Genomic DNA, 13397 nt, shown 5'->3' on the forward strand with positions numbered 1-13397 from the left:
ATGTTCATCAACAACCTTTATCCATGATGAAGAGGAGGCTATAGCACGCTAAAAGAAAATGCATCGTTGACCCAAAAAAATGAAATCAGATAAAATAGGAGGGAAGTGGTGGCAGGCCACACATTTCTGATGGCAACTCTAATAGATCATTCATCCTAGACACCCTATATCTCAGCGAGGAAGTGCCTTAATAGCCAGTACAGTGTACTTCCAGTTTCAGAATGTTTTGAAATTCAACTTTATTCATAAACAAAGTCTGTCAGTAACATTCTCAAAATAACACATTGCAAGCATTACAGATGAAGAAGCATTTGTAGATAAAATAGACAAAAACGCCAGAGGTCTAATCCAGGATAAAATTATGTTTAGACCCGTTTTAGAAGTAGTTACATGAACAGTGTCTCGCTTTAGCTTTAGCTACAGCTAACATAGCTATGGTGGCTATGCTATTAAAACTACTACTTAAGCCTGTGTAGCTAAGTTAACTTTAGTAACGTGATGCTCAGCAAACACAGCTAAAGCTCATGTTCCTGTGTAGCTTACATTGCCTCTTTGTGAGCTTAGCTTTAGCTTTGTTAGCTGTGTTGACTACATAGTTCTATCTATAGCTAAGCTAGCTTTAGCAATGTGAGCTTTATATATCTAAAGCAAACTCAGCTACTAACTGCAGACCACAGCTCTCAAATGCCTCCCTTGCAGACCACTATGAGACACAGTCTCTGTCAGAATGGAAATACGTGCTGAAACTTTCAAAAATAGAATCAGATTAAACTTCCAGTTCGGGATAAGGGTTAGGAAACCAAAAGTTAAAAGTCCAAAATCAGACCTACAAAGCCTGATTACAAAACGTTAAATAAAGCAGAGTAAACACTTTACTTACAGGAAAAAAACACAAACCCAAAAACGCCCTCCATGGAAACATTTTTACTCACCTTGCATTGCTAAGGCTAAAGCTAATGAACTCATAGATATCTATAGAACACTAGACACGCCAGCGCGCTGTAGCAGCCCGCAAGGCGACGTGCCTACGTGGCGGCCATCTTGGCGGGGGCGACGTTCTAATTAGAGGCAATGCATACATTGAAAATAAATCATAACTTGCTCATTTCTCAACCGATTTTCATGCGGTTTGCTTTATTGTCAACATCAAAACATGTGATATTAATACAGAACATTTGATTTAAAAAAAAAAGGGAAAAAAAAACGGAAAAGGGCTTTCTACCAATGTAGCCTACAATTATAATTTTACTCTTTAAGTCCAGAGGTCTGGGAATCTTTTATGTTCAGCCATTATATATTTATAAATGTATATACATAGACATATAGTTGTATGTATAAAAATAGAAAGATAAAGATATACATATATAGAAAATATGTTTTTAGATCGAAAGATTTAATTGTAAAGGTAATCAAATAATCATTAATATTAATTTATTTGTCTCTCTCTCCCTCCTTATCTCTCTCTCTCTCTATATATATATATGTTTATAGAAACAAACACACTGTGGAGATAGAATAGAGTAGAGTCTATTGCCATTTGTACAAGTTAGAAACAGATACACTGAAAATGTTGTGCTGCCAAAAGCCACTTTTGGGATGCTGGCGCTTCTGGACCAACTACTACTGCTGATACTGGCACTGCTACTACAACTGGTAATGCTGTTACAAATGCTGATACTACTTCTACGACTTTAAAGGCTATTAATACTACTACTGCTGCTTGTACAACTATACTCCAGCTATTATTAATCATCTGGTATTTGGCTGTCAAGCTGCTAGCTCGCGTTAGTGTTTTGCTAGTAGCCAGGTAGTCACTGAAGCTCTCAACAAGATTTAATAATGAAAAAAGAGCCAAAAACTATTTTTAACTATGAAAGGTTATTTCCAGTTTCCTTGTTTCAACCATACAGTGTAGTGTGCAACCGTATGCAGCACAACATGCAGGCATCCTTGTTGTTTTAGTTTTTGTGCCATTTACAACCATGGATGGCCCTGACACTTTTGCCCCCACTAGCTTAGCCTCGCCGTAGGCACGCAGCTCAAAGGGGGCGTGTTGTATCTACTCTTCTATATATATCTATGAATGAACCTATGTTAGCTATGTAAGCTATGTACTGAAGATAGTAGATACAAGGCTAATGAAGTTAAATCTAAAGCTAATGAAGCTGCGTTAGCTTATGTAACACTTGCTTTAGTTTTAGTTGTTAGCCTTGTTCGCTCTATAGTTATGTTAGCTTTAGCTATGTTTACCAAAGTTCATGTTACTAAAGCTAAGTCTTATGTAGCTACATTGCCTGATGTACTAATGTAGTAGCTATGACATATGTAGCTTGCAGAGCTAAATTAGATCTCGCTAAAGCAAACAAAGCTAAAAATCAAAAACTAAACATGTTGTACCAGCAAATGATGTCACTTCTGATCTGACAGGTGGAATCTTGCAGTAGTGGACTGCAAAAGGGGGAGTCTGGGAGCTGCGGCCTGCAGCCAGAGCCTTCTCAAAATGTTGCAGGTGGTCTGCTGAAACTTAAAAAAAAACAACAACCTGAATTTCCTGCCAACTAGCGCATCAGTTTTGTGCATCAAATCAAGCTAAAATGCAATACATTTGTAATCATGCACAGCTAATTGGTAGGCCAGATTCCAGGTTTTTAATCTGCTTGCTTGTTAGCTTGTTGCAAATAAATGCTTGAAATGGGAGCTTCCCATTGTGCTGAGCTCTGCTTCTTTGCCTGCTTAGGCCCCATTCTTAGCTAGGAGGAGAAATCTCAAGTGGCGTATGACATGTATGAAAGGGCAACTCTGGAAAATGTCAGGGGCAGGCAGTCCTGACAAATTCAGGATGGGAGAGCATGTGTTAAAGAGGCTTCAGTCTTTATTCCCTTTGTCTTGCTCTCATTCTTCTCCACTCCTTGACTCCCACTTTTACTCTTTCACACACTATTTTCTCTTTTTCTATCTCTCCCTTCCCTCTTTTTCTGGTATGTGCTGCCCAGAAGCAGCTGAGTGGAGGAATGCTGCTGCAACAAGCCCGTACACAACCCCAAGGGAGGGAGGCTCCCTTCACAAACACACAGCGACACACATTATCTCTCTCTTCATGACGTTTGTTCTATGACTTTCGAACCTTACTGTTAATGATAACCTCCCTACTTGCTGCAGCAGAGGACAAAGCATGAAGATGCATGCTTGCAATCGCAGCAGGATGAGTATATGAGGTCTTGGTACACACAGAAACACGCACAGAACGTGAGCCTGCCTGTTGCAGTAATGAAGTAGGGGGAAAATGTCTGCCCTCAGGGTAGACGAATGACTCAGTAGCATGTTACACAACACTGCTATGCCTCCCTCTGTTTCAGGCATCAACTTTAACATAGAGACAAGCCTAAATAAATGAGGCATAACTAGTAGAAGAAATGAAAATTGTCCCATGCATGAGACTCTAACATCCTACTATGCTGCTGACCATCACAACCATCATTTATAGGCCTCTAAAGGATCGCTAAAAGGTTCCGTGAGTACGCTAGCAAGAAAGGCCACATGCTGAGCTTTGCAGTTAGTAGTTACAAAGTCAAACCAATCCAATAGCAAACTCAAAGGCAATGTACAGTAAAATTTGGGGAAATGACAGAGTTTAAAAGATTTATATAAGCGGTAAGACGACAGCTAATGCTAGCCTTTAGCCTCTTACTGTATATTTACCATTAGCTAGAAAGTGGCTAAAAGCTTCTGTCATGCTGGGTAGTGCAACACAATACAAAAGTAAAATCTGTGCTAACACAATGTTCACCATAGTAATTTATTTAACAGCTAAAGCAATAGTCAAGAAACATTCAAACTACTATTTACTTTTTAATAAGTTAAAAATGGGGCGCCTCAGGGCTCAGTCTTGGGACCACTGTTATATCAACAGTATTGGTCAAAATGTACCAAATGCAAATAAGGACTTCAGGATTTTTGCTACCATTTTTTCTCAGACATCTCATCATGACCCATGGAAAACTACTCCGCGACCCACTTTTGGGTTCTGGAGCAGTTGAGAACCACTGATCTAAAGTCCCTAAAACCTCTATTTATTTTTCAGCAACAATAGTACCTTTCCAGATGTGTACGCTGCCCATTCCAAGGTCCCTCATGCAACCCCATACCATCAGTGAGGCAGGCTTTTGAACTGTGTGCTTGTAACAAGCTGGATGGCCCCGTTTCTCTGAAGTAGTCAGGACATGGCATGCATGCTTTTCAAAAGGAATTTCATATTTTGATTCATCTGACCACAGAACAGTTTTCCATTTTGCTTCAGTGCATTTTAAATGAGCTTTCTCTCAGAGAAGATGGTAGCGTTTCTGGATGTTGCTGTAAAATGCCCCTCCAGTTGTTTTTCATAAGTACCACTTACTTTTCCAGCCTTTTGGTGCCCCATTCCTTTTTTTGTTTTTCTAACTTGTTGCTGCCATCAAATTAAGTTTTGTATGTTCTATTGTGACTAAAATATGGGTTTATGAGATTTGAAAATCATTGCATTCTTTATTTACATTTTTAAAAAGTGCTGCAACTTTTATAGGAAGTGGGTTCTACTTTTTTAATGTTACATTAAAAAGTCCTCTCTATGTAGCTGGAGTCATATATATTTGCTCAACAGCATGACACAGAATCAGTGCACTCAGGCCTACTACAAGTGTGGAAGGTGATGTGGCACTACTCTGCCTTCTCGTGTGTGGACTGCAGTAACACCCTCAGTATAACCCAAAACAGATTCCAGCCAGCCTGTCTCTGTCTTCACCAGTGTCACACACACGACGGCACAAGTGCATAAACACACACTCACACTGGCAGGCAGCCAGACATCGGCGGTTGGACGCTCTGTCAGATTTAGACGCGTAATTACTGTCCTAGCTTTTCAGAGCTGAGTGTGTTTGTGTCTGAGTACACTGTCTGTGTGTTTGACATGGAGTGTGTTGATGTCATTGACACTGTCAACTCTCCTGGTTGCGTATTGACATGCAGTTGTTAATTGACAACAGAGCATGATGTGCAGTCCAATGAGTCAGTAGCTAATTTCCAGACAGGACTGCAAACTACAGGCACAGGGACATTACAAAGAAAAACAATCACTGTTTGGAAACATGGTTTTAAAGCCAGTCACTATGGAGTTACAGATAATCCAATGGTGCCATCTAGTGGGCAATACTAAAAAGCAAGATACAGTGCCTATAAAAAGGCTGCTGAAGCTTGTAACTCCTTCAGAGTAGTCAGTGGTTTCTTGGTGGCCTCTCTCTCTATTTCCTTCTTGCGCAGTAATTCAGTTTGCGAAGATAGCCTGATCTAGGCAGATTTACACATGTGCCATATTCCTTCCATTTCTCGATGAACTAAAGGGGTTGTTCAGTGATGTGGCACTCTTGTTTCCACCCACTGACTTATATTTATCAAAAACCTTTTTCTCTGTGTTCTTTTGTCTTCATGGTGTAATGGTAGCCAGGATTAATCATCTGTTTATTTACAGAGTTGCACTGACAGAGTCCCATAACAAGTAAATGTTAATCTTTACCATGGTTTTTAACTGTTACACTATAAAAATATGACTTTTTGTGCTGGTGCCTCACAGAATACAGCAAGTACCTTTTTTTTTTTTCGCCCCTGCCGCTTAAATATCCTGAGTCCACCACTGTGTTTAGAACTTGCTAATCTTAAAATATACTCTGTTTTTTAATGCCTTTGTAAAATATATGACAAAATAACAAATACGGTGAAGCCACATATAAAGGGAGGGATGGGAAGACTCTAACTGACCTCCTATTTCTTCCAGGAATCCTTCAGCCACTCAAAGTATTATGAATCTTAACACCAGACCTTACAGGCAGACCTTTTAAGGCATTATTTACCCTCCATAACGAGGTGGAGTCTTGACAGTCAGAGATATCAGCTCCCTCCTCTTCTCTTTTCCCTCAGCAGAACATCTGTCCCAGGATCCTCCAGTGGTCCTTCTCCTTCTGAAGCAGCTGCAAATCTAATTTGTGCAGACATGACAGCTGAGACGGAAGAAAAGAAGAAAGGGGTTTTCAGGGAACCAGATCAGTGTTTTGGGATTGCAACATCTGTTGTAATATTAGGTTTGGTAAGTTTTAAAAACAGCACATTAGACTTGTGTTAACGTGACCTTTCAACTAGTTCTTATTCTAATTATTTTATATTAATCTTATAATTTTTGTTATTCATTTATTGATTTGTAGAGAGTGAAATTAGCTGTTGAACAGTAACGTTTCTGATATTTTCAGGTCTGGTGTTTATTGTTGGTCATCTTGACGGCAACAGGACATTTTTTAGACAGCCAAAACTTTGAATGTTTGGACAATGAAGAGGTAAATAAATACACACTCAGTATGTCAGTTTTTTTTCAGGTTACAAACAAATTATAATTAGTTTAAGCTAAAAATGTTTTGTAAGGTGCCATTGTGTGGCTCAAAGATGTGTGAGAACAAGGTTTTGATTCCCTTTAGCCATTCAGAGAGAGAGAGAGGTGGGTGGGAGGATGGAGTAATGTTGGTGGAAAGGTAAAGCTAGGTGTCATCTGCAAAGCGATGAAAGTCAATATTGACTTTACCAGAGATATAGCCAAGGGGAAATGATTACATGGTTAACAGAAGGGTGCAAAGGACAAAACCGGTAGTGTCTGGAAAAGGGTGGGATTAAACAGTTTGAGTTGGATGAACTGAGTAGGGCCAGAGAGAGAGAGAGAGGAACTGAAATTAACTTGAACTATAAAAATAAAAATCAATCGAGAATAATAAAATCTACAAAAATGTATACTACTTAGAATATATAAATAAAAGATAATAATATGATTGAGAAGTAAATCTGGTAACACCAAATAAAGGTGTATCATCTGCATAAAAGAGATTTAAGAAACAAAAAATACAATGCAAGATTTCAGCCCAATTTATAATACTGTCATTTAAAGGCAGCTCCAGTCACTATCACTATTTTGTTTTATTGACATTCATATGATTCTGATTTTTCTTCTTGTAGAATTTTGTTGCATCAAGGCTGACAAGCGAGGCAAGACTTGTGTATATATGGTCAGGACTCAGTCTGCCATTCTGTATCCTGCTGCTGGTGGAAATTTGGAGAAAGAAGGGCTTCTATTTTACAGCAGTAAGTGGCTTTCTTTGTGATTTAAGGTTAATTTGTAAAGAAAGCAAAAAATCAGCTAATCTCATATTTCTGCTCTGTTTTCTCTTCTTAGACAATGGCTACAGTCACTGTTCTGTTTGTGGTTATGATCTCAACTTTGATGGTATTGAAGAAAGAAGAGGCTCAGGTTGGCAAGTCCCCTGTTCATGCATCGCTGAATGCATTAATCATTACCAGACATGATCAAAAATTTAACTTGAGCTTCCTACTCCTGTAATCATATGTATGGTTCCAATTCAAAATACTTGTTTAAGAGTCCATCTGATAGTACGGTCATTTTCAACAGGAAGAATTTTGTCCATCCCATTTCCACAGAGTGCCCTGAGAGCCTGATTTTAGCACTATGTAATGTTTCCATTGGGCTATGGTTCTCCCAAGAAGTACATATGACATTTAAATCCTCACACACCCTCAGCTAAAAAGAAGCCAGATTACTCTTCTCTGTTCCGTTTGATGCAATGGCTGAGGCTAAGAGATGTTAATGTTTTGGTTTACCATTTTGACCCCTGAAAACCTTCTCCACCATAGCAATTTAGCAACAGACATTACAACAATGACTGAATTCACATACACATACTCAACATGCAAACATTTTAAAAACAATTGGCTGTAGACGCTAGCAAAATCATATTTGCACATTTTTTTATAGTCATGCAAGTAAACATGGTTCTTTGGGTCTTAACATCTAACTTGTATCGGTGTGCAACATAACTTACTTGTGTTTGTCTTTACTTTTCCCTCTAGGAGATAAAAAACTTAGAGGGACGCTACTTGCGCTTAATTCCTCTGGGAAATCAAAGTAACCCACAAACCTGGTTGGCTGACACATCCTGCCATGCACTAGACAATGTGTACCACTGGCAGGCTAAGGTAGGAAAAGTAGTTTGTCTTTCGGAGATTTTACCCTCTATCTTTACAAGCTTTCCAAGGTCAGCTGCTGAGAAGCATCCCCACAACATGATGCTGCCAGTAGCGTGCTTCATGGTGGAGATGGTGTGTTTGTAGCGATGTGCAGTTTTTGGTGTCTGCCAAACATAGAGTCTTGTCTGATGGCCATTTTAGTCCCATCAGATCAACAAAAACTTTCTTCCACTTGACCATGGAGTCTCCCACATGGCTTTTGGTGAACTATAGTCTAGTCTCTGGACCTTCCAGACACAGGTGCCTCCATACTACAGTCACTTGAGACACAGTCATAGCTCTCAGGTGATCACCATTTCACCAATTGTTAGACTACTAGCACCAATTTGCTGGACCTCTGCTGAAATAGGTAAAAATGTTGAAAGCATGTAAATACTTATACAGTGCCTTATCTTACATTATGCATTTCAATTTAACAGATATTACTTTAAAGAAATCTGTTTTTGCTTTGAAATTAATTAAAGATGATTTCTGTGGCTTTTTTTCTGTTAAAAAAGCCAAATACCAATGACCATTATAAATTTTTAAAATCAGTAATGGGTAAAACATCCAAGGGGTTAAAACGTTTAATAGGTACTTTATGACTTGAATTTTCAGCTTCCCACAGCTCTAAGGAGCTTCTTAGTGAGTATGTTCTGGGGCTAGAGAGATTTATGATTTAACAAAATAGTGCATTGAAGTGCTGAAATTCACCCAGGAGTTGGTAGAAACCAAAAACAGAGCTAAAAGAAAAAAATATTAGACTAGATAGCTAGCTAGCCAGGGTGCTAATTGTTACTAGCGATGGATGCTAATGTTACTCTGTAACTAAAGGATCTCCCAACATGCCATTTTTTTTGGCAGGTTGTCAAAATGTTTATCATTCCAATACTTGTAGACTCTTTGAGTCCATGTTTTCAAAATGATTCAACTGCTTTTTTAATGATCACCAGTATCAAAAAAGTACCAGAGCTTAAAAAAATAATATCTATTATGCCTACGCAGGTTTGACATGAAGGGATCCATCAGAATTGCAAGAAACTCCAGCACGCTGTCTAAATTGCTTAAAAACACTGGCAAAATAATAGCATGAAAACATTCCATGAAGACAGTGAGCCCCCCCCCCCAGGGTTAGGGTTAGGGTCTCCATAATGACTTGTATTTTCATAGCATCAGTATAAACAGGTATCAATGTTGTTTGATTTTATACTAGAATCATACTGAGGTTTACAACCTCATATCTTGCTTACAGTTTAAGTGTTGTGGACTCCAAGGCTACCAAGACTGGAAACCATCAATCCCAGAGTCCTGTTTGTGTGACACAGAGGCCAACAGCACAACATGTGTGAGTCAATAAATCATCATTAGACTGCAACACACATTTGTTAAGCAAATTAATTCAAGATAATAGAGACATAAAGAACTGTAGTGTAGTAGTGAATGCATTTTCATATTATATTGTCCACTTTATACTGGTGGGAACAAAAAATAATGTTTACCTGTCTGTTTTAGGTTGCAGTTGGAGATAGCCTGGTGTATGAAAAGGTAGAATATACATTTATCTTGGAAATCTTATAGAATTCAGAGTCTTAAACACAAATATTGATTTTAAATTTGTACTGAATAACAAAAAACAACTACAACCATTCATACTATATATAATGATAAAAGCTTTGCCAACAAGTTTTCAGTGACTTTGAATAGTAAAACACAATCTTTAACATATTCTCTGTATTTGTGTATGCAGCCTTGTCTCCCAATCGTCTTATCCATTGCAAAGAAACGCAGCTCAACCTTTTGGATCATCATGATATTTTGGGTAAGGCTTCCTAAGTCACAGTTCATACTTTACTTGTGAAACAATTATTGCATCCAGTGGTATCCTAACACAAATTGCCTTGCATTGCTTTCTCTATCAAATTATCTTGAAGTGAAAGTCAGATATTTTTGGTGTTGTCTCATAATGTCTAATTTTTATGAAAGCTGCTTATGTCGAAACAGCTGTTTTTTTCTTAGATATTGTACACAAGATGGGGAGGTATTCTACAAGGTCTGAAAAGTTCAGGAGCCCTTGGAGGACATCTCAGTTTCTTTTTGTTTTCCAAAGATCAACTTAATTTCCAGTGTTTTCCTGAGATCTTGAGACTCAACTTGTCACAAAAAAAAACAAAAAACAAAAAAACAAAAACAGATAACATAGATAAGTAATGTGAGCAGAATAACATGTATGGGTGTACTGTATGTACTAGAGAGGTGGGTGTTTAACCAGTTAAACAAGTAAGGATTGTCAGTCATATCAACTGGCATCAGAGTCAAATTACCAGTATTAGTACGAATTAATCCATCAGAGAAATCAATTTACTTTTTGTTCTAACAATGTAAAAGTAATATGTGAATGAGGAAAAAAAAAACAAAATTAAGGACAGTGGAAGGTGAATGCAGCTGTGTTATGTGTACACATATGTGCTAAAAGACTAAGCTACTGAGATGGCAGAGAAGTCAGCATTATACTTGGGAATGATTCTCATTATGGGGAATTTTTGGATGAAATGAATGAAAACATCAGAGCAAAGCATAAGTTTAAAAGTTTTTATTGAATTTCAACAGCTGAGCAATCATCTAAGTAAGGTATGCCGTATTACACACAGCCTGTATATAATACAGTATGCTTCTGCCCAGTCTGCATCAGATTGTAAACATGTTAAAGAGCTGTAAAGGTTATCACATATGCTGTTTTTTATTAGGCTGCAGAGTGACAGACTGTGGGTTTTAATTTAGGCTGGAGAAGGACAGAGTTCACACATTGAAAAGAGGATATAACGCAGTAACATAACAACTAACTTTAGCCAAACTGAGCAAACCAAAGCCCCTTGGACATTGAGTTTAGTTGTTGGTAATTCTGAATTTAGAGTAACTAGAGATACTTAGTCTGACAACTGTCCCCTCGGAAATTCCCTAGTATGATCAATTAAGTCTTTTGCAGAAAAATGAGTCAAGTGCCAACATTCCTTATACTCCTGCCTACCTAATTGTTCTTTAAGTGCCATAAATTTTGTTGCTTTCACAATATGTCCAGATTTGCTGTACTGCTTTACCTATTGCCTTCTTGGGGATGATGGTCATGGGCTTGTTTTGCTACATTTTTTATGAGGTAAGTGTTGTCATTGGGTAAGACTGTCATATGCTTTAATATTTCTTTAAAACATGATTATAGCCATATGTGTAACATAAAAACAATGTCTCTTTCTGTTTTTAGACTTGCATCAGTGAATGTTGCTATGATATAAACGACTGCATTTACAAAATGCGAGGAGGAGAGGAAATGGTTCCAGTCGTGTTCATTAGGAAAAACAATAACAATGACATAGAGGAGGAACAAGGCGATAAAGAAGAAGCTGAAACAAGAGGCACGGAGGAAAATGTAGTCTTGGAGATTGAATATGATGATAATCCAGTGAGAATGATTCCTGTGTCACAACTGAGGAAGCTACAGGAAGAGCTTGATCCCCCTCCTGTCCAACATCAGGTCCAATGCTTGTGTATAATTGCCAGTAAACCCAAGCCCTTCTACACGATTCTGATAGATGAAGATTCACCACTATTACCAGAGGGTGCTGTGCTGGTTGATGCAAACAAACCCACCAGAATATGTCTTTGGGCGGTGAGACATCATGTCTTCGATGTTGAAAAGTTTGTTTGGCCTAAAGAGGAAACCCCAGTTATCTCTTAATGACTTTGAGTAATTGATTCATGCTTTTAATTATACACTGATTTTTAATAGAGCTAAAACTCATTTTTAGGTTTTGACTTTTGATTCAGCGTGAGCATTGTGTGATCTTTGTCCTTATATGTCTTTATTTTCTTAATCCTTGTGTTTTTATGGCTCTCATTTGTTTACAAATTGTATTTTTTTATTCCTTTTATTGACTTTATGGTGTCCTTTATTTGCTTTTATATCTTCCTCCTGATGTTTTTATTTCTGCGTTTGTGTTCTATTTTTGTGTTTTTACTTTGGTAAACATTATTTCTAAAATGTGCTATAGAAATAAAGTGAATTGGATTGGGTTAAAGTCTTATTGGCTAATTTTTCATAGATTCATCTAAATGCTATTTTGATGTATGTCTGCCTACCAGTTTAGTTCCAACTGTCTCATTAAGTGCTGGTTGAGACTGCTGTGAATTGTCATATGGACTACACTTTGACCTTTTCCTCTTTCCTGAAGATGACATTTTTAATGTTAGCTGAGTTATCTCAACAGCTAAAAGGATTGTCCTGAATTTAGATACAGATGTTCTTGAACAATGGATTGTTTATTCTTCTTTATCCTTCTTGTTTATTTTACCTGAGGTCCTGGTACCATCATAGTTTTTATCTGAAGTGTATTTAACTCTATGGAAATGAAGTTGACGGCTTGATTTATGTGCTGTTTGCTTTTGGTCAGAAATGATAAAATGGAAATTGGATGAATAGATGGATAGATATCTGTTCATTTTATTTTAAGCTATAGTAAAAATAATTCAAATTTACCACAATTTTATTAAAGATAAGACAAACCTTAATAAATCCTCCACAGAGGTAAATATGGTTACTATAGCAGCTCAAAGCAAAGGGGCAAGTAATCAACAAATACAGAACAAAAACAAAATCGAAACTGAATGTTTGTAAAACTTGCCGTATTTAACTAAGAAATTAACACAAAAAAACCCAAAAGGTTTGGGAAAAATGTGCCAACAATACTTCAATACAAGATGAAAAAAGTAGTGGTAGAAAAGTCTCATTTACATTTACAAATGTACACTTTCACTTCTGGAAGGATCAAGACGAGAAAAATAGTGTGAATGGTATTGATTTGAAAGAGGGATCAAATATCCAGGTAACATTACACATCTAAAAATGATAAAATAGTATTACCAATAATTTAACTTGTAGTTTAGTTGCACTTTTGGATAGCTGGCTGTCACATCTGTGGGATAGTGGGAGACTTTACAAGCATTCATATTTGTACAAACAGACATAAAATCATAGTCACATCTATGTGCATCACATCTGGTTTAACAGAGTCTGGCTGCAGTAGGAATGATTCAGGCGTGGCAAACATGCACTTTGTGGCGTGAGACAATTTCTAGTATCAACAAATTGTTAACATGAAGAAAACATGAGATAATCAGCCAAGAAGTAAAACCCCCTGCACAACACCATGCACAGTTTAAAAAATATGGAATAGAAATAGTGTCATATGTTTGTTCTTTGCAAGACATTAACAAAGGGAACTGACAGTGTTTCTGTAAAACTCTTTTAAGAAGAATTA

The 13397-nt window shown here is 37.5% G+C and overlaps 1 protein-coding gene across 1 annotated transcript; it reads left to right on the plus strand.

Annotated features, from left to right (window-relative positions):
- The first annotated feature begins 5946 nt into the window (after nucleotides 1–5946).
- LOC121505265 lies at nucleotides 5947–12439 on the plus strand. Its single transcript, XM_041780405.1, has 10 exons — nucleotides 5947–6112; nucleotides 6273–6356; nucleotides 7024–7149; nucleotides 7241–7315; nucleotides 7933–8058; nucleotides 9341–9433; nucleotides 9601–9633; nucleotides 9836–9907; nucleotides 11165–11239; nucleotides 11345–12439. Exons 1-10 carry the CDS (start codon nucleotides 6020–6022, stop codon nucleotides 11816–11818), a joined length of 1251 nt encoding a protein of 416 aa, XP_041636339.1. The 5' UTR covers nucleotides 5947–6019; the 3' UTR covers nucleotides 11819–12439.
- The last annotated feature ends 958 nt before the right edge of the window (nucleotides 12440–13397 follow it).

The sequence above is a fragment of the Cheilinus undulatus genome, linkage group 23, assembly GCF_018320785.1.
Source record: "Cheilinus undulatus linkage group 23, ASM1832078v1, whole genome shotgun sequence".
Lineage (NCBI taxonomy): Eukaryota > Metazoa > Chordata > Actinopteri > Labriformes > Labridae > Cheilinus > Cheilinus undulatus.